The sequence below is a fragment of the Anas platyrhynchos genome, chromosome 22, assembly GCF_047663525.1.
Source record: "Anas platyrhynchos isolate ZD024472 breed Pekin duck chromosome 22, IASCAAS_PekinDuck_T2T, whole genome shotgun sequence".
NCBI lineage: Eukaryota > Metazoa > Chordata > Aves > Anseriformes > Anatidae > Anas > Anas platyrhynchos.
In genome coordinates, this window is record NC_092608.1 from 7026626 (window position 1) to 7053408 (window position 26783).

General features: G+C 50.5%; 1 protein-coding gene across 9 annotated transcripts in view; it reads right to left on the reverse strand.

Annotated features, from left to right (window-relative positions):
• PAX7 (paired box 7) overlaps positions 1–10444 on the reverse strand; it is a 102859-nt gene extending 92415 nt beyond the window's left edge. For 2 of the 9 annotated variants that reach the window (XM_072026708.1, XM_072026712.1), the window contains exons 1-5: positions 10291–10444; positions 9941–10166; positions 7786–8021; positions 7013–7139; positions 5886–6014 (exon numbers count right to left, since the gene is read on the reverse strand). In XM_072026708.1, the coding sequence (XP_071882809.1) occupies positions 5886–6014; positions 7013–7139; positions 7786–8021; positions 9941–10025 (577 nt within the window). In that variant the 5' untranslated portion in view covers positions 10026–10166; positions 10291–10444. 9 annotated transcript variants of the gene reach the window in all.
• Positions 10445–26783: the final 16339 nt, after the last annotated feature.

A 26783-nucleotide genomic window follows, 5' to 3' on the forward strand; every position in this document is an offset into this window, starting at 1 on the left:
TAGGCTCTATAAATATAATATCTCCAAAGCTCAGGTCTTAAGAGGGTCCCTTATTTGCTTATTTCTTTTGTAGCAGACGTAATTTTCAGAAAGATGCTTCCCCCTCGCCTTACCCTAATGCTCGAGTAAGTACCTTACAGCTTTAAGGCTAGTGTTATATATGCTTTAAAATCCTGCCATGTAAATTCCCCTGAAAAATTTGGAAAGCTTCTCGGGGGGGGGAGGGGGGGGCGGAGGGGGGGGAGGGGAGAAAGGGGAGGTTAATCCGGGTTTAATGCTATGATGCAGTCACAGGACCAGGGCTAGGCTGATTGTGTTATCTCTTCCCAACATTTGGGTCTCCCATATTTCACCCAGCCAAATAGCTGCGAGAAAAAAGTGCGTATGGAGGCACTCCTGACGCCTCAGGAAAATATGTTATTAATATCTAAATAACTTCCCAATACTGTCTCTAAATCTCCTCTTCACCACTCCAGATGATGAATTCGTTTGAAGTGTTCTCCCGTCTCATCTTTTCAGTGTCTCTCTCTCTCGCTTTTTTATAACCAGGCTTATTTCAAACTGGTAAATATCTAATTCCTTTAACCATACTGCAGACACGTCTCTCCCCTCTTATATACTATTCTCATTTGGAGAGATCCATATATATATATATAAAGCAGAGAATAAACCCCAACACAGCCTTAAACTACTTCTTAAAATTATTCGGGCATTAAGAGCGTTTTTTTTTATTTTTTGGGGGGTGGGGGGGGACCGTTTGTTTCCGAACAATCCCCGCGCACACCTGGATCCCACATTTGCCTCGCAGTCTTCCTGCCGCTTAATTCAATCTGTGCCTCCTCTCTTCTACCCCAATTACCGACAAAACCTGGGATTAGAAATATACCTTCCAGCTTCCTTCCTCCCCTCCTCTATCGCGGCATCCATCTCCCCCACTCGATTACGAACGGCAAAATAGCCGCTCCCTATCCCTCCCCGTGGCTCACGCACAGTCTGCCATCCACCTTCAAATCGGGCAGCCCTGGCTCGGCCCCGTATTTCCTTCCCTTTCCCCTTCCCCCTGCATTTACCAGCCCAGCTCCTGCCCCCCGCCTGCTCCCCTGCCCGCAGCCGCGGTTGTTTCCCCAGCCCCACAACCCGACCCCTTCTCCCTCCGAAAAGAAGGGGGGGAAAAGCAGAAAACAAACAAGCAAGCAAGCCCCGGATCATAAACGTCTCCCTTATATTATTTCACTTCCTAGTGTATAATTGAACCTCTCTCCCCGCATCCTTGTCTTAAGTTTGTTTTTTAAAACGTCTTGTATTAGATTATACTCGTTTATTCCCCTCTCCAACCTTATCTCTCCTCCTCTCTTCTCTCCTTCCCGTCACACTTGATTTAGGAAGGAGTTTATCTTGCAAACATTTGCCTACTTTGTTTATGTAGACCAGGTTCTGCAGCTACTTGTTCCCAAAAGCCACTGTTTGCCTTTGTAATTGTTATCTGTGTTTATTGTTGTACCTCATTTGTCTCAGCTTTTTTTGTGACATGTAAGCTCCGTGTGTGCTCACATACAGCCCCCCTTCCTTCTCCCTCTCCCTGTATTTTTTTTTCTCCTTTTCCCTCCCCTCTCCTCTCTCTCTCCCTGAAATATGCACAGAATAACTGAGCCTAAAGCCAATGAATTGCTTGACACTACCCTATCTCTTTCCTGCCCCCCATTATTAGAGCTGATCCCACTCGCAACACTCACAAATCCCGCTTGGTCTCTGTTTGATTAGATTGCCAACCTTTCGTAATCCCTTGATTTGATGAAGTGTCTGTTCCCCCCCATTTCCCTCCTAAACACACATTTACAGAGAAAGCGCTTGTTGGTTTTAAATCGATGCAGATTGTTTGCTGATAAAGGGGCTACCCCTCCCCCCCGGCTCAGGGGGACAAAGCCACTTCCCAGGTGTGAAAGCAAGGGAAGCCCCCCCAGCCCCCCCATCCCGCACCCTTGCTGTGTATCCATTCACAGCCCTGACCCTAATTAAATTTGGCAGGACCTGTGCACATACCCGAACCTCCCTCCCACCCCTAAAAAAATAAAAAAACCCGAACCTCCCTGCACCGGCGGGCAACAAATGCCACCGTTAGTACCGGGGGGTGCACCCCAGCAGCCCCCCGCTGCTGCTCCCACCTGTTCACGTTTCCAGCCCCCAATAAACCAAAATCCTCTTCCAGTCCCTTCTTCCACACGCGGCCTTCCCGACCTCGCAAGGCACCCACGCAATGTTGCCACTCTAACCGGGGGGGGAAGGAAAGGGAAAAAAATGGGGCAGAGCTCGGTGCTGGAAGCCCCGTGCAATAAAGCGGAGCTCAAGAGAAATAAAGCAGAGGAGGACACTAATAAAATATATATAATTAAAAATATATATTTTTTAAAAAATATGAAAACTCGCACGTCAGTCCCGCCTGCCCCTGCAGCTCCAGCCCCGAGCCTCCCCTGAGGGCAGCCGGGCCTACGCTCTCCCCCCTTGCCCCCCTTTAATTTGGGGCTGCCCAAATTATCCCCCCCCCCCCACTCTCCCCACCTCGCATCTCGCGGTGCGGGGGAGCATCGCATCACCCAGACGTGACCCTCCCTAATAAACCCCAACAGTCATAATAAATAACAACAACACCAAATAATAATAACTCGGTCTTAACAAGGATAAAAAAAAATAAAAAATAAAGTGAAGCCTCATGAATATATGCCCAGGGCTAGCTGGAGTGAGCCGTTTAAAGATGAAAGTGCAAAGAAATAAAGGCTCAATTTAATCTGCCTTAAAACCCTTCAACTTAACGTTTGTGCTGGGAACTCAGAGAGTGAGTACTGATTGGGGATAAATACATTTCTTAGCATGCCTTGGAGCTATTACACCCTTCTCCAACACAGCTCCCTATTCAACAGCCACAGTTTTCATTACCAGCTCTAATAAGTCTTAACATTATTAAATGCCAAGCAGACGATAGAAAGAAACAGGCGCAGGGTGGAAGCTTTCTTTAACACTTAAAAAGAGAGAGCATTTAGGGCTGTCTTCCCCTGGCTCCCCGCAAGGAGAACCCGCAAATGGAGCAAAGGCGTTTGTCAAGAGGAAAAAGGCCAAAACAAAGTTTCCCCTCTCCTCTTTCTCCTTCTCCCGTGCCGCCCCCATCCGCGAAAATAATGAAAAGGTGTTAAAAAAAAAAAATAGTAATAGTCAAAAACCCACAGAGCCACTCAGTAAAAGCTGAGCTGGGGAACAAGTGTCAAGAACGCGTTGGTGGTTTTGTGGGTTTGTGGCAAACCTCGCCCTCCCTCCCCTTAAAAAAAAATACAATAAAATAAATTGGTCGGGTGCGGGGGAAGAGACCTCCGAAGCGTATTGTTATTTCAGATTTAAAAAAAAAAAAAAGCAAAATACACAGCGCGCACTCCCCGCCTCTAAGTGATTTACAAGTTGAACGGTCATCATTTACCTTAATTGGGGCTATTATTAAAACATTTCGAAATGCACACTGGTTGAAGGGACTGGGCTGTATTCTGATTATTTTTTTAGCACTCCCGGTCCCGAGGCAGCGGCGGATCCCAACGCTCCCCGGCACCCCCTGGCTCCGCTCCTCCGGCGGCTGTGGCTCCCCCCCCGGCTTCGGGCTTTTGGGGAGGATTTTACCCCAACCCGCAGAGTCCCGGCATCATTACGGGGCAGGAAAAACAACAACAACCTCAACAAAAATCAACCAAATAAAGAAAGCCAAGCGCACGTAATTCGGGGGTTATCTCTCGGGATGGGCAGCGCGGCGCTCCGCGGGCTCCCGCACCCGAATTTGCCCAAATTAGCACTCGACTGCAAACGGGTTGGGTTCCTAAAATTGGGGGCTCGTGTTTTGTCTGCGATATTACCCGCTCAGGAACGGAGCCCGTTCTGTTTTGCTTGTTGACACGCAATTCTGCATATTATTACGGAATAAAAAAGCCTCCAGCTACTGCGGTCGTGGTGATTTTGGGAGGGAGGGGTGGGGGGGACACGAACAGGGGAAAAAAAAAAAAAAAAATCATCCCGCAGTTCCAATTTTTTTCTTTTTGAAGCTACGGGACCCGAAGAAAATAAATCTTTAAAGCCCCCAAAGCTCCCCCCCGAAATAAAAAGAAATAAACCGCGGCGTGATACGGGGGGAGCTCTCCTCACACACAATGGACCCGATTTGCAAATGAGCATCGCCTATTTCCAAATCACAAGCAACATTTTGCAACGTCCAACGGCTATCCTTTTTCCAACAGACGGTCCTATAATATTACAAAACTATCTAACAGCAGGGAGTTTTGAATAATTTATCTCCCTTTCTTCCCTTCCTTGGCCCTTTGTCCAAACTTTTTCTCCTCCTTGCAGAATTTTGAATGAGAATAGACAAGCCCTCCCTCCCCCATCCCTTTACTCCATTTTTAAGGCAGCCTAGGGTTTTTCCCCCTTTTTTCCCCTTTTTCTTTTTTCTTTCTTTTTTTTTCCTTTCTTTTTTTTTTTTCTTCTAATGTTTGCTTTTGTGGCCGGGAATCTTTTGCTTATAAAGGTTCAATAGACTTAAAGGTCTTTGTAAGTGAAGTTCATCTTCAAGGTTGGAGAAAAAAAAAAAAAAAAAAAAAAAAAGGATCGGACCCTTAAAGAACCCCCTTTTGTGCACCTTCATTTAAAACTCCCAGTAACGTTTGATGGTGACACGGAGAAGCTTTTCTCTGCCCAAAATTCACTGCACTTCAATATTCCCCGCTCACCCGCATTGTCTCAAATTGGGGAAAAACTTTGCAGTCAGGAACTCCACAAGCAATCGCCCTGCTTCCCACGCGTGGACGTGGGAGCGTTTCCACGCAGGAAGGACTTTGTGCCCGCTCCGTCGGCGATGTCGCGAAGTTTCCCCAAACTCCCACCGCTTTAACACCAGTGCGACCCTGACGGGCCTGTGCCATCGCCATTTTGCCATCAATTTTGAAGAGAAATAGCAAAACCTCTTTGACACGAGGGAATAAAATTCCGTGCCCGAACCACTGCCTCCCTCTCCTTTAAGTTTCCCCCCGTTTGACAAGCTTCAATCACATCCACTAAAAACACCACCTTTCCTCTTTGTGGGGGGCTGGGGAGCCATCTCCCCCTTCCCCCCATCCCCAACTTGCCAAAACTAAAACTACCTAAGCCACACGGCCTGCTCCAGCTGCGCCTCGCCCCCAACCCCACATTTCCCCAGGCACAAGGAGCTTGAAAAAGTTTGATTTTTCATCCCATGAGAGGAAAGCACCAGCCGTAGGAGGTGTCACCAGTTCTCCCCCGGCTCCGCAACTGGCCTCAGGCCTTTCATCAGCAGCCCCAGCTTTATTATCCCTATTTATTATTTCACTCAGGGGGGCAGCCCCCCGCGTGCTTCCATCCACAGCCCCCCCTTGCCCGGTGCTGGTGGCTCCCACCACAGCCCCACAGCAGCGCGCATCCTGGGCTCCCTAATTGATATTGATTGGCCAAATCGGTCAACTGTCAGCCGGAGTTTCAGGGGACCACTTAGAGAGCAGGAGAGAAATCTGTTTAACAAATTCATTTAGGAATCAGAGATGCCTCCCCCGGCCATCTCTTTCCCCCTTTATAAATAATTGACCTGGAGCAGCTGTGAGCAAAACACTGACAACTCTTCCTCCCAGGGATGGGAAAAGCATCCGGACCCCAAGGGGCTGGGTACCACTGGACCCTGCCAGGGCAGCACCGCACCTTGACTCTGACACCAGACCTTTCTGGAAAGGCAAAAATAGAGGGCTCTGGGGCCAGCCCCTATTTGTTATCGATCTGAGCGGGCAGGGACATGTCCCTGGGCCCACCAGTCCCCTCCAGCCCAGCCCAGGGCACACACGGCCGCCTCTAACCTTTGTCGCCCAGGATGCCGTCTATGCTGTGCTTGGCCTTCTTTTCCCCATCTTCCTCCTTCTTGTCGCAGTCCTCCTCTTCCTCTTTCTTCCCGAATTTGATGCGTAGCACACGGCTAATCGAACTCACTAAACCTCAGACAGTCAAAGACAAGAAGGCAAATATAAGCTGCCTGGGAATGCAACGCGGGAGCCGGTGGGGAAACCCAAGCCAGAGCCTCCCAGACATGCAGGAGCCCCCACAGAGGGCAGCTCACCCCCTTTTCCAGGGGCGCACTGCACCTGCCTGCTCTGCCACACCTGCCCCAGTGCTTCTGGCTTCTCCCCTGAGGTGCCACGAGCCGATGGCATGGATGCCCCAGGTTGGATGCACTCCTCATCCTCCACCCAGAAGTCCCAGAACCCCAGGGGGCTGCGTGCAGGGTGTCCCAGGATGTTTTCCCCCTGGGGTTACCAACAGCTTTGTGTTGGGGATTTGGCTTGCACCCTATGGGGTACCTGGTGAGGCCTCACCAGCTGGATCCAGCCCCAGGCCTTCCTCTGGACCTCACTCTGGGGGAACTGTGCCCTGAAGGGGAGGCTCAGCCTCCCCAGAGCAGAGGGAAACTTTTAGCCAGAGGAGCCAGGACCTAAAAAAAATGACCAGACCCTCGGCACAGCCCAAGATTGGGGTACAGCACTGCTTCCTGGGGGTGATGGGAAGCCCGGACTGAGAGAAGCACAGCTGCACGCATGCTCCCACCGAGTCGAGTGGGGCAAAGACCCAGTGGGATCCCCTTTACTCCCAGTTTGGGGCCTGCCCCATGCATGCTCTGCCCAAGGTGAGGACTCCTGGTACTTTCCAGAGAGCTGAGATAAATTGGGGAAATTATCTTTATTGCATTTCTTTTTTTTTTCCCCAGTAGCTCTGCGCATCCAGGGCGCAAACACTCCTCACCTCCACCTTGTGCTTATTTGCTGCAGCAGGGTTTACTTGGGGCAATCATTTCCCCCCTTCCCATTCAAAGTAAGAGGGGAGAGGATGCCTGCAGCCCCTGGGAATGCATTTGGTGTCAGCTAGAGATAACCATGCCCCAAAACAACTCTCTCTGGCCGTGGGGACCCTGCTGGCCAGGCTGCCTTCTCACCTGAGGGCACAGTGCTGCGGTCGCAGTGCCCATCCTTCAGCAGCCGGTCCCGGATCTCCCAGCTGAACATCCCGGGGTTCTCCCGCTTGTACTCCTCGATTTTCTTCTCCACGTCGGGAGTCGCAACCTGCTTTTGTGGTCAATGGCCACCAGTGTGTGCCCGCGTGTGCAAGCGCAGAGAGAGGGAAGGGGGGAGAGAGAAAGACCTTTTAATTGAAAAAATTAAGCCAGGCCGATAGTTTTGGGGTCAAGAATAGGTATTTGAGGGGTGGAAAGGAGGAAAACAAAGCTGGGAGAAGGCACTCCTCTCCCACAGCTGTGGAGTCCACTCACCCCCCTTAAAACTAAAGTCTCAGGGGGACAAGGAGACAGCAAGCATGGATTTATCGTGAGCCCGGAGAGGGGAAGGAGAGGGTGTGAGGGATGCTTTTGGGGGAGAGGGGACCCATCGGTCTATAGCTCCCTGAAGGAAACCGGCTCACCCCCTCCCCGCGCACGGGGGCTGAAGCGAACCCTTGAACGTGGCCACTTGTTGCACGGGGAATCCCGCGTTCATTTATTTCTTCATCACCCAGCACCGGGCTCTCTCCCCAGCCGAGCCTGCAAACTGCCGCTTGCTCACAGCCCCTTCCCCTCCACCTTCCCTCTACCGCTCCCCGTCCCAAAATCCAAAATCCCCCCTCCCGATGCTTCCTAACCTCGGGGAGTTTGGGGAGGTGTGTGTGGGGGGGTCACCGGCCCAAGTTGTAGCGCGGCCCCCACCTTGCACTCACCCTGGGCTTGCTGCCTCCGATGGCCCCGGGCCGGATGGAGCCCGTCTCCTGGTACCTGCAGAGGATTTTGGAGACGCAGCCGTGGGAGACGCGCAGCTGCCGAGATATCACGCAGGGCCGGATGCCGTGGTGAGCCATCTCCACGATTTTGTGGCGGATGTGGTTGGGCAGAGGACGCCCGTTGATGAAAACCCCTCCGAGCTGGTTCACCCGGCCCTGACCCAGCGGGGTGGACACTGGAGCGCGGAAAAATAAAAAATATAAAAAATAGAAAAATTGGGAGAATCCGGCCAAACGCGGCGCGTCCCTCCCCGCACCTCTAGTTTGCGCCCCCGGCTTTTGCGCCCTAAAGCCGGGCAGAAACCGCTCCTAGCCCTTGGCCTCGGCTTTTGTCCCGCATCCCTAACGCCGTGCCCTGGGAAAACGGGAAAGTTTTCCCACCGAGGGGCCGAAAATGAAGGGTCCCGGAGCCGCACTCCCCCATCTCCCTGCTCTCCCCGAGGTGCTTATGCGTCTGTACGTATTTTTGGCATTTCACGCGTACGTTTTAAACCAGACCGCCGGTGGAAATAGGAAAAGATTTTTAAAACTGCATGGCAAAGCTAAAAACAAACAAACAAACCCAAAAGTTCCCACTTCCCACTAAGGCGCTCTCCGCTCCTCGCTCCGAGTTACGGGCAGGCGGATATCTGTTTGCAGGCAAACTTTTGTAAATAACCCCTCTAAATACCCCGGAGGGGTTTTGCCGGGCTTTGGGTCCGGTTTTAGGCACGTTCGAGGAGCCGCGATGGGCGCGGAGCCCCCGCCGCGTCCCCGGCACCTTGCGCGGCCGGAGCCGCTCCCGAGCAGCGCTCCCCTCCCCGGTGTGCTCCGCATCTCCCGAGGTGGATCTAGCAGATTAATACGATTTCACAGGTTCGAAATTAGGGAAGGGAGAAAAAAAAAAAAAAAAGGAAGAAAGGAAGAACTCAGCTGCGTAATTTGCAGAAAGGCTGGAGGGGGCGAAGGGGTGATTTTCTCTTTACAAAGAAAAGTCGATTCCAGAAATTGCCTCGCGATTTAACAAGAATCATGCACCACTAATTCAAAGTCACTTGGCCAGCACTCCCTGGATATATCATTATCGACAGATAACACTCGAGTGGCCAATTTTACATTCAAGAGGCACTAAAACCGCCGGCCGCTCTCTCTTTTCATTATTCCCAGTCATGTTGTGCAAATATTGTTGTAATCCTTTGATCCTTTCCCTTGCCGTCTGTTTTACTTCATTTGCTACAGAAAAGCACTTCAGCAAATCCCCCCAGCTTGTATGTTTTGCAGCCTGCGTGGCTTTCCACAGGTTTGAGTTTCGCCACTTGATCACGGTCTGTATGAAATTCTCCCGGTTAATAAATGCGGGGAAAGGGCTCCTGCTCTAATTTTGCTTTCTTTTATTTTATTCCCCCGCACAGCCTTGGGCAGAAATAATAACCCGGGTGCCGGGTGCCCACACAAAGGGAAAGCAGACGACCGGGGAAGTTGGGAGCTCTGCGAGGTGGGGATGACACGGGGATGACACTTCGCGAGGTGACAGCTCCCAAGTCCCCCCCCGTGTCCCCTCACCAGCCCCGGCCAAGGCCACACCGCTGCCCGCTCCGCGCTGGAGCCGCGCGTCTGCTCCCGGCTCCAGCAGATGCTCTGGGCTTTGGGTTCTGCTTTCCTCGGGAAAAGTTGGAAACAATCACTTCGGTTGTTTCTCTCTCTCTTTTTTTTTTTTTTTTTCCTTCTTTTTTTCTTATCTCTTTAGGGCTGGGACTTTTTTAGGGGGTCGAAAGAAAATATCGGAACGTGCTCCCCAAAACCCGCATGCTGCCTGTAACTGTTTTAACAGGGGAGGGAATTTGGGGACGCAAAGCTCGGAAAGGCGCAGAGATGGAGCCCTACAGCTGCGCGGGGAAGGGCACGGCGTGGGAAAGCGGCTACACGGCGGAGAGGAGTCGGATGCTCGGCTCGGGACCCTCTGATTTAAGTTGAACTTCGAGCCCACCCAGCCCGGCTCCCCCTTTGTGAAAATCCACCAGGAAAAAAAAAAAAGCAGGGGAAAAAAAAAAAAAAAAGGAAAAAAAAAAAAAAGAAAATAGGCATTGCGGGGAGGGGGGGGGTGTCCCAGACCTACCTTCCAAGGGGAAGCCGGTGCGCGGGTAGTTTTGCCCCGGAGCCGGGCGCATCATCCGCGGCACCGTCCCGGGCAGAGCTGCCATGGCGGGGCAGGCCGGGCGGTGGAGGGGCTCCGCTGCGAACCGGGGGCACCCCCGAGCCCCGGGCGAAGGGAGGGAGCTGCGGGGTCGCCTCTCGTCGCCCTCTCCGGGGAGGTTGAAGGGTTCCTCTCTTCCAGCCCGCGGCTGCAAAACAAGGGAGAAATCATTGCTCCAAAAATAAAAAGGATAAGAATCGAAATAATGATGATGATGATGATAATAATAATAACAAGGAGGGGGGGGGGAGGTTGGGGGAGGGCTCACCCACCAGAAATTCCTCTTAAAGTTTTAGGGCTATGTCACGACCGGCCTGAGCGGGCGCTCCGGAGGAATGTAACCCAGGCTGCTGGGAGAAGCAGACACATCCAAAGTTGCCTCGGTGCTGGGCTGGGCTTAGGGATGGGGGGGCAGGGGGGGGGGGGGGGAGCCGACTTTCCCCCTTATTTCGTTGTTGCTGCTTTTTTTTTTCTCCCCCGTTTTTTATTTTTTTTTTTTTTTTTGGTGGTTGGTGCCTGTCGCTACGGGGATGCGGGGGAGAGGGGGGGGGGGGACCCGGAGGGGAGAAGGGGGGGTGTCAGAGGGAAGGTTTGGAAGTTGTTAAAGAGCCCAACTTGGGTCGGTGGGGAGGAAGAGCGAGCCCCAGCGCTGTGATAGGCTCCAGCTCCTTTCTTTTATTCATCACCGGGGAAGGGGGTACCGCGGCGGGGCCGAGGGACCAATAAGAGGCAGCAGCTTCCCAGCGCGCAGGCAAATCTACGGGCTCGGGTTATTTTTTTATATATTATTATTCATTACTAGGCTTGGTTTCCTTTTGATGGAAAGCTGGGGCTCTCCCCCCTCCTTTTTTTTTTTAATTTTTTATTATTATTATTAAATACATTGGGGTGAAAGCAGGGAGGAGAAACTTTAGGGAAAAAAAAAAAAAAAAAGGGTTTTGCCTAAAAAAAAGTTGGGCGCGTACCAGCCGGAGCATCCCTGCGGTTCCCAGCGGGGCCGATCCTGCCCCAGGTTCAAAAAAATACTCCCCCCGAGCCTTCACACCCCCGGTTTGAGGGGGACTCCTACCCTTTGAGGGGGGCTTGTATCCTTTCAGGGGGGTGTCTTGCCCGTTGTTCCCACTCCCCATGGACTGGGGAGGGGTCGCACCTGCCCTTCCCCTGAGCAAAGGGAGTGCCCCCCTCCCCCCGAGCTCCCCGCGCGCCTCCCTCATTAACAGCCTTAATTAAGCGGGGCTGCTCAGCCGGGTCCTTTCAGGAGGAGCCGAAGGGGCCGGGTTCTGCCGCTCGCTCCAGGTGCCCAGGGCGGCTCCCGGGGCCGACCAAATCGGCAGTGTTTTCCCCCCAAAAAAGTGGGAGAGGGGGCCGGAATCCTCCTCGCAGCGGGGCATGACGCCAGGGCTCGCGAACCCTTTTGTTTGCAGCTGTAAAAGGACTTTCCGTGCAAACCGCTGGAAACTTCTCTTTTTCCCTCCTTTTAAAAAAAAAAAAAAAAAGCGTCCTGGGGGGAAATGAAGCAGCCAGCCAGCGCTGCTTCTGACCTGTCTGGACCCAAAATGTGGTCCCTAAATTATCCCCTGCCCCCTGAGGACACCGCCACCCCTAATTACCCCCCCCCCCCTTTTTTTTTTTCACTCCCGTGCTGTCTTCTGCAGCGTTTGCTTTGAAATTAAAGCACGGGCAGACCCTTCCCAGCCCAGCCGCATCCTCATTGCTCCCACTCTTCCTCTCCCCCGCCTCGCTGTGAACCCCAATTTTATATTAATTTTTTTTTTTTTTTTTTTGGTTTTATCGCATTACCACGTTTAAACTTTGTCCCCCAAAATCCTCGGGGGAAAAAAAAAAAAAAAAAAAAGCTGAAATTCTTTCCAAGGTGTCAAGTTCCTCCTAAAGTCTCCTAATCTCGGCGCAGCCCAGCGGTTGGGGCTCCGGCAAACGAAAATAAGGACGCTTCACCCCCCTCTGCCCCAAAAGCGCCAATTCCCAAAGTTTTAGGCACAAAAATAACGGGCAGCTAGGGGGAGAGGGCGGAGAGGGACCAATTTGGAGCCCTTCTCAGCCGCATTCCTCCAGCGCAGCTGTAATTCAATTATTTGCCTTTCATATGGTTAGATGGACAGAGCCTGGGAATAAAGTTGAAAATTAAACGTTTCTGCTCCGCCGGCACCGGGGGAAGAGAAGGGAAGCGGCCCCGGGTCACAAACCCCTCCCGGGTGCGACGGGGGGGGAATTGGGTGAAGATTGGACGGTTTCGGCCCAAACTTCACTTTCTCCTCCCGCACGCCCCCGGGAACCGCCTGAGTTAATTTTTGGGACGCGGCGACAGCCCCCGGGGTTGCTTCTCGGGCTGGGGGGGTGGGGGGGGGCAGGCGGGCTGGGGGCGGCACTCCTGGCGGCGAGCGACTTCACAAAGCATTTTTCCAACAATTAAGGAGTGTGCAGGGGTGAAATGGCGATTTCACATGCAGCTCTGGGGGCCGGGGGTGTTACCTGCGCGCCCAGGCAGCGAGCTAAGAAAGTGGGATCCCCCTTGTTTTTTTTTTTTTTTTTAACACCCCCCCCTTTATTTTTTTTTTTTGGGCCAGTGCTCTGCTTCATTACCCATGCCCACAAAAGAGAGACCCCTTCTTTTTTTTCTCTCTTGGGAGCAGCAATAGATTAAAACAAGCATCAATCAGGAAAGGAGCAAGTAACCGCTTAAAGGAGCAGGGCAGAATTCCTCCCCGCTCCCCCATTTCCCTGCGCATCTCCATGGTTTCCTAAGGTATGTTTCTGGTTGATAAATGCCGTATTTCGCTATTCCCTTTGGAGAAGCGACTTGTAAATCAGCCAACTCGTAAGCACAAGGAATGGGGTTGGAGTTTTTTGGGGGGCGCATCTCGCCCCCTGCCTCACCCGCCTACCGCTGCCAGGGGTGGGGGCTGGATCCGGGGGTAAAAAGATCCCCGGAGGGCAGAGCCCTGCGGAAAGCCGCGGCCAGGTCGCCCAGGAGGAGGCCCAGGAGGAGCCCCCGCCCCGCCAGTCGCGATCCCACGACGCGGTGTTAATTGCGATGCTCTAAGAAAGTCTTTTTTTCTTTTCTTTTCTTTTTTTTTTTTTTTTTTTTTTTTTTTTTTTTTTTTTCCTTCCCCCCTTCACGATGCCATTCAATTTCTAGAGCGATACAGAGATACAGATCTAGAAAGGAGAAAGCTGCTTAGAAGCTAAGTCAGATGCGGCTCGCCTGTTCAGCCAGTGAAACCTGAAGAATTTGATGGCGACTCCCCCCCGCCCCAACAAGTAGGATGCAAAAGAGAAAAAAAAAAACGCCCGGGGATGAATTATTTAATGAAAAGTTGCTACCTTCTGCAATTACAAGAAGATTACTAATGTGGGAAGGTTTTCCACTTGAGATCTCAACGTAATAAGCATTATTTTTTTAAGCGATTATCCAATAAATCTCTCTTTAAAGGGCGATAAATCCACCTTGAAAACCGGGGATTTAAAAAAAATATTTCTGAGGGACTTCCGCATTTTTTAAAATGACCATTGGAAAAAAAAAATCAAGAAAGGCAGAGTAGCACATTCAGGCTGAAGTGTTTGTTTTGTCAGAAAACCCGGAGAGGAGAGAAGGAATATTTTCAGAGCTCAACAAGGCAGGCTCAGGAAAGCAGGCTGCTTGTTTGAAAAGGCAGCTCCAAGCTGGAAGAGCAGAGTGCTGTTCACAAGCTCCTTCCCAGGGAGGCAAAGTTAACATGCACATATGCTCAACATCACCAAAATTAATTTTTTTTCTTTTTTTTGCATGAAAGCCCAGGAGCTGCCAGATGAAGCAGATGCAGTTTGGGTGCAGGCATTTGGTGCCTGCTCCCACTCGAGCCTCCTGCAGCCCCGCAGGCTGAAGTGCCCACCTTTGCACAAGCAAAGTTGCAGGTCTGAGGAAAGCCTGAGCACCCACAGATATCCACGACCCTCAGGCAAGCCAGCTCCTCGAAGGGGCACACAAACGACATCTGCTGCAGAGATCTGCTTTTTGCTACGGGGGGGTGGAAGCAGAGGTAGGTCAGGGAGCAGAAAGCTAAAGTCTGGATGCTCTGCTTGAGTGCAGCCCCTCAATAGCCTGGTGAATGCGATGCTGCTCTCCAGACCTTCTTCCTCCGCCTCCCCTCTTCTTCCTTGGGGAACAAGCCTCTGTTTATTTGCAAGAGATGCTCTTAACATCCGTGCTAAAGTCCCGTGCATTTAGACCATGGGCTCTTCTGAAGCCCTGAAGTGGGGAAGGAAACAGTTCTTACCTCCAAGGCTGTTCCTAAAGCAGTTTGCATTTTTTTCCTAGAGCAAAATGCTCATGCACCGGTACAAATCTTCCACACAGACCCTGCAGCTTCGCAGGGAGCCCAGTTAGCCATGCTGTCAATTTGTGCATGCAACAGGAATTCTTCCCCCACCCAGGGGCAGCAAGAAAAAACCCAAGAACAAAACTCCTCCAACTTCGCTCCCCGTCAGAATGCCAGACAAAAGCCAGTGTCACAACACCACTGGGTTCCTCGGATCTGCCTCTCCACTGGGTCAGGTTTAATTTGCCCAGAGTGCAGTATTAATAGGATGTAAGCTGTGCCCTGGAACAATTACCTTATCAAAGCATAACATCTATGGAATGAGTAAAGTATTTTCATTAAACAAATCAAAATAATAAGGCTGGCAATGGCCTTGTTCATTCTTTGAACCTGTAAGTGGCTTTAGAGATATTCAACAGTACCTCACCAACTTCTACACCACTGGTAGTCCCTGCTTAGTTTTTCTAAAGAAGATTAACTACCCCTTGCTAAAAGGCTCACTTCTACTTTTGTCAGGGTGCACAGACTAATTGGGTTTACCCTGCATACAACAGGATCCCTGTATTCCCACTCCTGGTCTCACTTCCCTTTTCATGTGGTTTTTCAAGACAGGGAGAACGCTTTGCTCCAGGCGTTTGACTTGCTCAGCATTATGCATTGACAGCAGCATGCTCCAGAGGGCCTGACCGCATGGGAAGGGTGCCCAAGCACAGATGCTGCTGGAGCAGGGTGAGGGTGCAAGCAAAGAGGGGTTTTTCCTCTTAGCTTGCACCTTCCTGGGGTCAGCAAGTTGCACATTTCAAGGGAACAGGCTGGCAGAGGAGGTGGCGAGGGACACAGCTGCTCCCAGGAGGGACGCGCTGAGGTCATGCATTTAAGAGCCAACGTGTTTTAAAAGGAAAGAGGACAGTTTTGAAGCAGGGGCTAGCACATTCCACAGGATCATGATTTCAGGACACTGTTCTTTTTGAGATGCTCAGCTCCAGGCATGTTGAAGCTGGATTTGAAAAAAAAAGAAAAAAAAAAAAAAAAAAAAGGAGCACCTGCTCTCAAATAAGTCAAGATGCCTCTGCACTGGATGTACATCCAAATCCCTCATTATCTGGAAATAGCAGCTCATAGCTCACCTGTTTCCAGATTAGTCCCACTCCAATGCTCAGGGCTGGGTCTGCAGCAGCACATTTCTCACCCCCATATGGATATCACTTTCTTTCCACTGATGGGCAAAGCAGACCCAGATACCTGTGTGCAACGTCCAGCTGGTCTCAATGCACCCCCAGCTGTCTGAGTTTTCTGGAAAGCTGAATCTCCACCGTAACTATAATTCACCTTCTCCTTCCTTGAGGGCGGACCTCAAGCTTCGTGAAGCTCTTGGAGATCGTCAGCCACGAGTCAGGTAAATCAGAGCCCAGGACTAGGCTGCATCCCAGCCCACAGCCTGGCGCCGGGTTGCTGTCAGCATAGAGGAGAGCACAGCAGCAGCAAGAAGACCTGGAAGGAGCTGTGTGCATGGGGGGACAATGTGCAAAGGGGTTGGCTTGGTCCTTCCTGACATGCAAAGAGTCAGATGGAGCCAAGCTGCATATTTGTCTGGGTGAATTAAGAGCACAATCCTCTCTTCCCAGAGGGAGCAGTTGCTTCATATTTATACATTTAGTTTTACAGGTGTAAAATAGCTTCCCTTTATGCTTATATAATAATTTTTCATTTGAATTTCAAGGCTTTATTCCCTTCTTTGGATTCAAGTCTCCTACCTGAACCTGATTCTCCATATTGCCATTAATTCCTTCATCACAGAAATGAATTCCATTTAATTCTCTATAGTCGTTGTTAAGGTAGATCAAAAAATGCATTTGCAAAAGCTCCTTCCCTTTCTCCCACATAGTTTCCAGATCAATGGTGCCCTGAAAATACTTGAACTTGAAGCCTTGTCACAATTCCTCTCCAGCTCCTCTCATTGCAAGAAGGAAAAGGGAGGTGAGGGGGTGTCAGAAGCTCCCCACTTGCTCCCAGCAAGGTTCCTCATCCACCCCAGCCACTGGTACAGCTCAGCTGCAGCACCAGAGCCTTACCACAAGGCAAGGCCAGGCACCAGAAAGTAAGGAAAGCAGCGGATTTCAGGGAAAGCTTCAGGCACCTGGGTTGTAGGAACACCAGACCTGCTCTCAGAAGCACTGGGTAATCACAGCACCTCCATACAGCTCGCCCTATTGACAATAAGAAGCTAGAGAAGGCTTTTCTGGCTCTCTATTTCTGATGGAGAGTAGCTTTCCTCAAGAACAAAGGAGCTGGTCCATAGATAGGGGCTCAGAAAAGCAAATGAACAAAGGAAGAAACTCAGTCCAGTGTCTTTGCACATATATGTATAATGCATAAGGTGACTGTATTCCATGTGGTGCCCCAAAGCCACCACATCTTTACACCATGTGGCATGGGAACACAGCTCAGACTACTGAAGTGTCAAAGGAAATAAGTAAATACTAGCAACACAGAATTTATACAGACCAGGTTAACTCTCAAGAAAATTTGCACAGTCACCTTGGGCTTGCTGCTGTAGCTCAGCAGTTATTCAGAGAAGCTACTCATTTCAAGCCCTCCATTTAAAGTTGCTTAGCACCATGCTATAAGAACTGCTTATAATGCCTATTTCAGGTCAGATTTTTAGTTCTAATACTGTATAAATAGATGTATTCCACTACCAACCATAGCATTACATGAGCACACTACTATAGGGACAAGAAAGGTTGATGACCTTACAGCTTTCTTGTTTGTGCCTTCAGTCTGAACTCAATAAAGACCTCGTGTAAAAGTTCTCTTACGGCACTGAAAAGATGCTAGTTCTTTTAGAAGAAGCATGTTTTGGGGTTGTCCTTAACCTTGTGCAGCTGGCCTGACTGCTTTTTGTTCCCCTTGCATGGGTTTTCTACTGTTGGGGCAGTGCTGGGAAGGTAGGGGGAGGCACCTGGGCAACCTAGCAGTGGATGCATGTGGGGAGTGAGGTTGGACCCCTCCGGGTGTCTTTAGAGGGCTGGGGGGGCTTTGTGTGCTCTGAGCCTTGTGCTGGGGTCACCTGGGGTAGGCTACTCCTGAGGACCAGCCCCACAGATAGAGGTGAGGCTGTGGGAGTGGAGGTAGCCCCCTGGGGGTGACTCTTACACCCCTTTATGTGGCTGAAAGCCTCTTGGTGACTGTGAGTCCAAGAAAAAGTTCATTTTGAGTTAATGCAGACTGTTGCTGATAAATATGATTTATTCTAAAGGAGGTTGACTTGTCATGGTAGGAGGTCCCTTCTGGTGGAGGAACCTGGCTTCATCCTTACGGTAACTGTTTAAATTATTACCTTTGCCCCAGACTCGTGTGACTTAACACTGTAAGACCTCTTAGTAAAAGCAGGTTAATGTTTCTGTTACTTTCTTGCTGTCCTGTGGACAAGCTTTATATTGTGGTTTTCCATTGCGCACAGGGTCTGATACAGCCCAGCACCCTGGGTTCTGAGCTCTAGGCTGGTGCCTTGGCTTGTCTCCATCCTGGGTGGCAGAGAAAAAGGGTTGAACGCATCTTAATAAAATCCATACTGGTGTGAAGAGTGGGCGTTGGGTATCTTTTCCCGAAGCTGAGTTCATCCCTGGTCATCTCCAGCCCTGCAGAACCCGTATGGGAGGCTTGCTGGGCAGCTGAGAGGGCTGCTTGCTCCTTCCTTCCCTTGCATGTTGACTTTTTCAGTGATGCTTGTTTTGTTTCTCCATGGGTTTTGTCTTTCCTGGGCCCATGTGAAGTTTGCTGGTCCTTCCAGGGCTTGTTCCTACCTTTCCAAAGAACTGTAATTTCTATGCTGTGATGTGTGTGAGGCTTCACATCCCTTCCCAAAAGCCAGATTGAATTTGGGGCACATGCAGCATTGAGGAAGAGGGATGCAACAAGCACAGGGAATGAAAAGGTTAAACCCCACTGAGCCAACCTTCAATTCCCTTTCATTCACACCAGGTAGCTTCTAATTACTCCCAATGGAAAAGGTCAGGAGGTGGGAGGAGGCTGCCACAACAGCTAAAATGTTTTATTAGTTACTGAGTTAAGGGTTCCCACCCCTGCACCCTGCTAGGCTCCTTACACGCTTCAGTCTTAGCAATGCCGGGCTCCTCCTTATAGGTGATACCTTTGATGGCCAGGTGTTTTTTCCATGAAAAATTCCCCAGATTGGTTGGTTTTGTAATTTTTTTGCTAGGGTGTATCAGTCGGGCTCAATGCAAAGCGGTATCAGAAGGGGAGCTGCTCTCTCCCCTTCCTTGGAGTGATGGTATGTGTGTGGAGCCTGAAAATGATGCTTCTGCCTCCGTCTGTGCCCAAAGTGCTGGGGCTGGGGGATTGCTTCCTCTCTGTGCTGTGGGAAGAGCACTTTCTGCTTCTGCATGAGTGCTTTCTCCTCTGTGGCTGAGCGGTATTGTAAGAGCTTGCTGTGTCTGAGATGAAGCCATTTGCTTTCCTAACGTGAAACTCAGTGCTGTTTTGTCTTCTTCTTAAAATGTATGTTTCTAGCTATTTTTCCTCATTCTATACTAGTGATTACACCAATTCACAGTGAGACAAAACATTAAAGGAGAAAAATCCTGGTTTAAGAAATTCATATTTTTTTTTGTCCGAGGGAGATAAGTCTTCAGAAACACAGAAAGAAATTTGCACGCGGCTCAGCCTCGTTGTGCTTAATCTCATGCAATAATCGCTGCTTCTTGGGTTGGGAGTGGAATAATTAAACAGATATTAAAATTGCAATCAGCTGTCACTGGAATCTAATAGGAACCCTGGGTGATCAACATCTGAACCTCTGCCTGCGGAGAAGTCAAGGGGAGACTTCCCGTGGCTTCCTCCAGCTCCTGGATGGGTTTTCTCCTCCTGTTTGGGTTCCTCAGACCAACCTGTGCTTCAGGTCCAGCTGCAGCAGCTGGAGCTAGCCCCGTGGGACAGCCCCCGAGGGCTGCAGACCCAGCTGGTGGCCCTGTCTCACCCCTGTGGGGTTTGGGGCTGCCAGAAGTTTTTTGCCTGCTTTCAGCTTGTGAGTTGCTCTCGCCATCATCTCCAGAACTTCATGTGCTCGAGCGCATCCATGCTGGGGGCTGCATTGGTGTGACCCCTGTGGCTGGCTGAGCCCATGGGGGCAGCCTGTAGGAGAAATCCTCTTCAGGGCATCTTAATGCAGCTGGAGCCCATGGATGTGTCATCTGCATCATGCTGCGGTGTGTTGGAGATGCTCCTGACTTTGCAATGTCACCTGTGCACCGAGTCCACGAGATCCTTCACAAGGACATCAGCTGCCCTTGTCTCAAGCCCGAGGAAGTGCCTGAGGACTGCAAGAAGAGAACTTTGTGCCAAGTTTAACACAGAAGAGGCAAAGCATTGGCTTTGGGTCAGGAGAGCTACTTGGTGCACAACCCGGGGAGCTTGCTTGACCTTGGTGTGGGCTTTTAAACAGATTATTTATTTATTTACTTATTTACTTGAGACCAGTTCAGGATTTGGAGGTGGAAGACAATCCAATTGCTAACATCATAAAGCAAGGGAGGAAAATCTGCTGATAAACCGAGTAAATAACGCAGGAGGGTAGTTTTTCTCCAAGAGTCAATTCTCATTTCCTGAATTTTATTAGAAAGGAAGGGAGAGGTTTTCTTTCCCGTTATTTTCTCTTCGTGTTCTACCCATAATCAATTGATTTGCTTTAATATTTGACATAGGCGACAAACTGTTGAAAGCACGTAATTGAATTGTTTTGCTTGCTTTCGCTATACTTAAATATTTGCAGAGTGACCTCCTGCTTCTGGCCCCACTGAAGCCCCCGAGATGTCCCTCCCTGCCCCAGGGGACACAGCGCAGCGGGGCACAGCGCTTCCCGGGTCCGGCCCCTCCATAGCATGACCAGGGGATGAGATTTTGATCTGAATTACTTTGGCAAAAATCCAAAGCAACTCCTTGACTTCAGTGCGGTCGCTGCGCCTGGATTTGTGCCCGGTGTAATGGAAAGCAGGGCTGGGGCCCTGTTCTGGAAGCTGATATTTAACATTCACAAGTTATTTCTCGGTGTTAGGAAAAACAAATTAACAAGCTCCCAAAAAGATTTCTTCTCCCAGAACAAAAAGAATCAAATTGCATTTTTCCCCCTTTAAGCTAAAATCTTTCTGTCTCTGAGACACCTTTGCTGGTTTTGATTAGATTTTTTTTTTTTTGAAACCATTACCTATATCATTTTTTAAGCCCATGGTTACATTAGCTTTGGAAGATGCAGTATCTGTAAAGGAAAGCTCTTTTCCTCTAACATGCAGCCTGTACTTGACTGTTTCCTATTGATAGGAGATAGAGCAGCATGGAAAATAGCCTGCGCGAGGCCATGGTGAAAAGGGAGGAAAGTTAGCAAGGCTGCTCAGCATATAAAATGACCCGTTCCCTTATCGTAATCCCTGGTCCCACTTTCCTACCATCCCCTGCGCTGTCTGGGCAGAGGTAGAGCTATCTCCCAGGCTGTAGGGAGCCAGATAGTAGACGAGCCACACACTTATCGCCCAGCGCAGCGGGCGTAATGGGAACTGAAAATTGCTCTAAAATAAAGTTGCTGGGGAATTAACTTCTAAAGGGTGGAAATGCTCAGAGGAGAGGGGGTGCTGGCCACTTGCTACCCATACAGAATTAAAATTAGGCTTGTGCTTGGTCTTACTCTGTTTCTGCAAAGTCAAAAGGCTCTGGATGGCCAAGTTTTTGCCCCTGACAGCCCATAAAGCTCTGGTGTAGAGGGCTGGATGGATCTGGCCATGGCCGTGTGCTCCTAATGAAGGTGAGGAAGGCACTTGGCTGCTTTAGGCTGTCTTTGGGCTGACTTGGCTGCTGGTGCCAATGGCTGTGGGATCAAAATGCACCACAGGATTTTCTGTGTTCATCTTCAGCGTTGCAGCCCAAGCCGAGACCGCTGCGCAGCTTTCTGCTGAGCCCTCCCAGACTGCTTCTTGTTCCTTGGTGAAACCACACAGACCTTGCCCAGGCCCTTGGCCTCTTTACCAAGAGCCCTGTGTTTTTCTTATGCAGCCTCAGCAGAGCACTTTGCTTCCACTCCTGCTCCATCAGCAACCCTGGCTGCCTCCAGGGCTGTAATTTGGGAGTGTTCAAGCCATGCTTAAAGCAATTATAAGCAAGCAGGGGAGCGAAGGCTTGGCTAGGAGGGAGCCCCACTGAAGGGAATTTGGTGTTTTGTGGCTGCAGGGCCTTTAGAAAGGTGCACTGCTGGGAGGAGGCATCCTGGAGGGGCACCCGGGCTGATAAGGGTAGAGCTGCTCCTTGTAAACTCATTTTTTCATATTTTTAAACTTAGTTGCTTTGCTAATTGGCTGGGCTCTATGGCAGTCAGAATTTGAGATTTTTTTTTTCCACTAGAATATAATCCGCTTTTCTTCCCAATATCAGACTTGGAAATAAGTTTAGAAAAGCACTTTGAAGTACAGGCGTAATTCATTCTTTTTCCCTGGATGAGATGGGACCTGTTGGATTGAAGGACAATGGCTAGTAAGTACACTTCTAGATAATGCTTTTACCACATTGCAATCATGAAGTGGTCTCGAGGGCTGGGTAGAGATGTGCTTTTCTGGTGTGATGTGAGTTATCCGGATGGGCTAGCTTCGGTGCAGGGGTCACTGCTGTCCCCTACAGTAACAGTTGTCCAGCTCCAGACCTGCTAGAAGATGTTGTAACCCATACATTGAGAGTGGAATCAAAAATAAATCCCTAATAAACACTCTAGGGGATGCCATGTGAATGAAAATGGAAACAGAGCCTGGCACATGTTTTTATTGACTTCGGTGTTTTGCACCAAATTGTCCCCACACTTGCTTTTGCTGATAAATTACAGCGTGTTTCTGACAGGGGTGGGATGATTAAGCTCAGATGTCTCATTAAGATCTCTTCTTCCCAAAATGTCACGTCGCATTGATGTTTAAAGGTCTCTGTTGTGTGACAAACGCGGTGCTGCCGCGAGCAGCAGGCTCCCGGCTCCATTTTGCAGGCCGGGACGGGCAGGCCCCACACTGGGAGCACGTGGAGGGGGCTCAGCCCCCCCGGGGGCTACTGGTGTCCCCCCTCCTGGTGACAAGGAGTGAGAAGGGAAGGGGGGAAACGGTGCAAAATCATCCGGTCCCTCTGGATGTGACACAGCAAGCGCAGGAGGGTCCATCAACCCAATCCAGGCCCCTTATGGGGTCTGCCCTCATGAAGCAGTTTTAGGGCCTCTTGCCCATTCCTTGGACCACAGGCAGCATCTCCTGCCCTGTGTCCTCGTGCCACCCCGTGTTTCTGTCTAAAGGTGTGGGGGCTGAGAGCTGTGCCTCCAAACAGGTGAGTGCCCGGCCCCCATCAGGGGATGGAGAGAGGCTTGGAGGCCTTGCTGAGCCTTTGGCCCTGTAGCGAGTCCTCTGCAGGACCCAAGACAACCACGGGCTGCTGTGTGCTTGCTGGGGTGGCTGAGCATGGAGCACAGGACTCCAGTTCAAGTCCCTCCAGCATTACCACCATATCAGCACCCTTGTAAAGGCACAAGCTTGGTATGCGTGGGCACATCAGGAGCGTGGTGTTGGCAGAGGTGGCAGGCTAAGTCCTAAAAGGTGATGCAGAAGGAGAAGGCAGGCGTCTCGGCCGTGGTTCTGGCTGTGGTGCCTTGGGTTCTGGGTTCAGATTGCCCACGGGGCTTGCTGGCATGTCCGTGTCACCCGCCAGTGGTGTCCCAGGCCATGCATGGGGCACTGGGCTGGGGATTTGGCCAAAAAGCAGCGCCCGGGCCGGGTTTTGCCTCTGCCCCCCCGCGCTGCTTCTCCTCTCCCCGGCCGCTGCTCGCCGAGGCCATCAGCAGGAGGCTGCTGCCACCCCGCGGCCTCGGCCTCCTCCTCCAGCCCTCCTCATCCTCCTCCTCCGTTGCAGGCAGCCGGGAGGTGAAGAAGAATTTGGGGCGTGCTGAGGTCTCGGCTGGGCTTTGAGCTCCTCGGCTCCGAGCTGCTTGCGAGCCCCGGGTGCAGCAGCTCCACGAAGGCTCCTGTGCAGTTTTGCTTCTTGCAACCTGCGGAAGAGAGAAGAAATCTGATGAATTGCATTTTTTCCTAAATTTCGTTATTTTATTTTATTTTATTTTATTTTATTTTATTTTATTTTATTTTATTTTATTTTATTTTATTTTATTTTATTTTATTTTATTTTATTTTATTTTTACTTTACTTTATTTTATTATTTTATTTTATTTTAATTTAATTTCCCCAAAATTTTAGACTCTGATTTGGCTGAGCCTTTCCTTCTCTGTCTCCCCTCTGTTGTCTCTCCCACCCGCAGTCTGAGGGCATTTCACAGCTCCTGGGAGTGTGAGGGGGTGGGGGTTGGCAGTAGGGTTAACTGCCCACAAAGCGATTTTAGGAGAAAGGAAATTTAGGCAACTACCAGAGGGTCTGGAATGCCTGTTTAAAACACAGCCCAGTGCTTAGCACACTGAACTGTCTGTGGTCAGGATTTTTGTTCTGAACACTGGTGCTGGTGACCTGAAAGAGCTGCTGCGAGTGCACTGCTGTGCAGCTGAGGTCAGGTCAGGCTCCTGCATGCAGCAGGGACGTGCGAACAGCCTGGAGATGAGATTTTTCTCTTCTGCCACAAGGATGTTAGGTTGGTTCGAGTGCATTTCTTTGACGTTTATCCACAGGGTAGCTGAGCCGATGCTGACCCCTATCTTTGCGAGGTGAAACAGGTGCTTGTGCATTTCACCGAGTTAGACCTGGACTTGAGCTGGACAAAAAGAAAACCTCGCCGTGCTTTTCCTTCTGCTGCAGGCGGTGTGACGCAGCAACTTGAAAGGGATGGCTGGGCCCTCTTCTGCATGACGCCTGCTCCTGAAAGCAGCTGGGAGGGTCACGCTCCCCCCCACTGGCTTGTAAATCAGAGCTGGTGCTGTGACGGGTCCCGGGGGGGAACGGATGTGCCGTGAGGTTGTTCACGTGCCGTGGGAAGTTGCTTGCTTCCTGCCCTGGGCATCGCCGGGGAGAGAAGCTGCTCTTTGACAAGCTCCTTAATTAGCCAGAAAGTTAGGTCATAACCACTGCTGTGTCTCCCCTTGTCATGGTTAGACTCCAGGGCGTATGAAAAATTGAAACAGTACAATGAGCATTTAGAGGAGCTCGTGTTAATTTTAGAGAATGAAAGAGGGATTTTTTCCCCCTGTTGCTAATGATTTTTTGAGTGTTGAATACCCCCGGTAAAGGAAGAGAGAGGGGACTTGTGAGCTGCTGCAGCAACCTCCTGCTTGGGATATCTGGGGCTCTGGGAGCTCAGGCTTTGGTTGCTCCATGTCAGGGCAATACAGTGGAGCAAAAAGCAGATTGTTTAACCCGGGCAGCACAGAAGTGGTGCATTTAAATAGGGAGCAGTGGGTGTGACACAAGCACTGCTCAGGGTGGTTTGGACAAGCTGTTGGCCACCATGGAGCCAAGATTGAAGTCATCAGCTTCATGCAGAACTTGATGCTGTGGTGGGGTGTGTGCCACAGTTTCTGGTTTGATTTTACTGCCCTAAACGCAAGCAGATGCTTGAGGTTGTGGAGTCCTTCAAGGGGTGGGGAGAGTTCCTCTGGCCCTTTGTGGTGTCCTTGGTACTTCACCTGGGGTCTCTGTTACTCTGGTAGGTCTGGGTGCCAAAGGAGAGTCCTGGTGGCTCAGCCCTTTCCTGCAGCACCTGGAGGAGTGGATGGATTGCCATCGCAAGCAGTGTGCTCTGCAGAACAAGGAGTGCAGTATCTGTGCTAGCTGACTGTGGTATGTGATGGTGAGGACAAGTATTTGAGTGCTCCAAACCCTACTCATAACCTTAAGTATGTGTGTAAGTCCCAAAAAGCGATGTCTAAGGGCTTAGGTGCTTGGGATATTCTGTGTAGATGCGATCTGGAATGTTTTCCTCTGGTGCCAGTTATCTTTCAGAGCTGGAAGATGTTGGACTTGTTGCAGTTAGCAGTGGTGAAGTCCCAGATCCTGCCTCTTGGAGCAAAAAAGCTGCTGGTTGTGAGGGGCTGAAGGTCACTTATGCTCTTATTCCTTCTGGAATCTTTGTCTGGGGTCTCAGGACAGCACGTTGCATGCCTTGACTCTTCCCTGTCCCTGTGTCTAGGTAATGAAGCCCTGGTGTCGAGGCTGAGAAGGGATGCTGGGTGTAGCTGTGGCCTCCAGTAGGAGCTCTGAGCTGGGGCTGGAGGTCCACCAGGGTCCGCTTCCAGTGCAGAGGGAGACGAAACCTGGAGGGACCTGCCTGAGGTGCCACCTGCTGCGAAGTATTGAAGTATTGTCATGGACCTGTTTTGGCTTAGCTGCATTGCTCTTGGCACAGAGCAATTTGGGAAAACAGACCCAGTTCAGGCCCTCTGCAGACTCCAGGGAGGAAAAGCGTGGTGTGTGACCAGGCTTTATCCCCTACCCCTTCCTTAAAACCCTCTCGGCCAAGCTATTTCTGGAGCTTGCCTGTTTAGCTGCTGTAAGGTTCAAAGCCTTGTTTATACAACAAGAGCAGTTAAAATAATAATGGTAAGAGCTGTGTGCGGATGTTTCCAAAAGGCATGGGAGCCCAGAAAATCTGTGCTCATTCAAGAATAGTAATTACTTGTATGGCTTCGGCAGCAGTAAAAACAGCCCTGCAGTGTTTCAAAGTTGAAAGCCTTTGCCAAGCTGCTGAAGGTGAATGACTCGGGTACGCAGAGGCTGTCTCATTGCATTTCTCAGTTCTTGGCTTACCCTTTCCCAGGCACTCTGCCATCTCTTTGCAGCGCCGAGCCTCTGTTTCCTGTGCGTCCAGAGCCATCGAGCTACCGTGAGCACATCACGCCTGTCCTTGAGTCTCTGGATCAGATTTGGGTCAAGGTTAGATTCTAACTTCCTATATGTGTGGTTGACCTCCACCAGCAAACAGGAGTGCTTGAAGCAAAGTCGAAGCACTGAGAAGTGAAATATTTTGTGTTTACCTTTGCCTTGTGTTTGGTATAGGGGGGGTGGAATGTGCTGGAGACCCTCCCCACTCTTGCAGCGCTCAGGAGCTGTGCCATAGAGGCATCAAGACATAGGAGACATCACAACTGATGGCAAGAAGGTGCGTACAAAGGACAAAAGTCCTTTCAGATGATGTCTGTGTGTGCATTTCATCTCCTGCCTGGTCTGTGGGAAAGCTTGCTGCTTAGGTGGTGCTGTGCATCCAGGTGATGACTTTATGCTTCAGATTCTGAGGACAAATCCTAAATACTGGACAGAGACATCAAAGGCAGAAGTCTCACCTTAGACTCCTTCCCTGAGACTGACTTCAAACACTTTCCAATGATAATTGAAGATATCTATCCCAAGATAATTAATTTGTTGTTGCCATCTGACCTTTTAATGAAAGCCACATCAGGGTTCTCTACGACTTGCATGCATGCT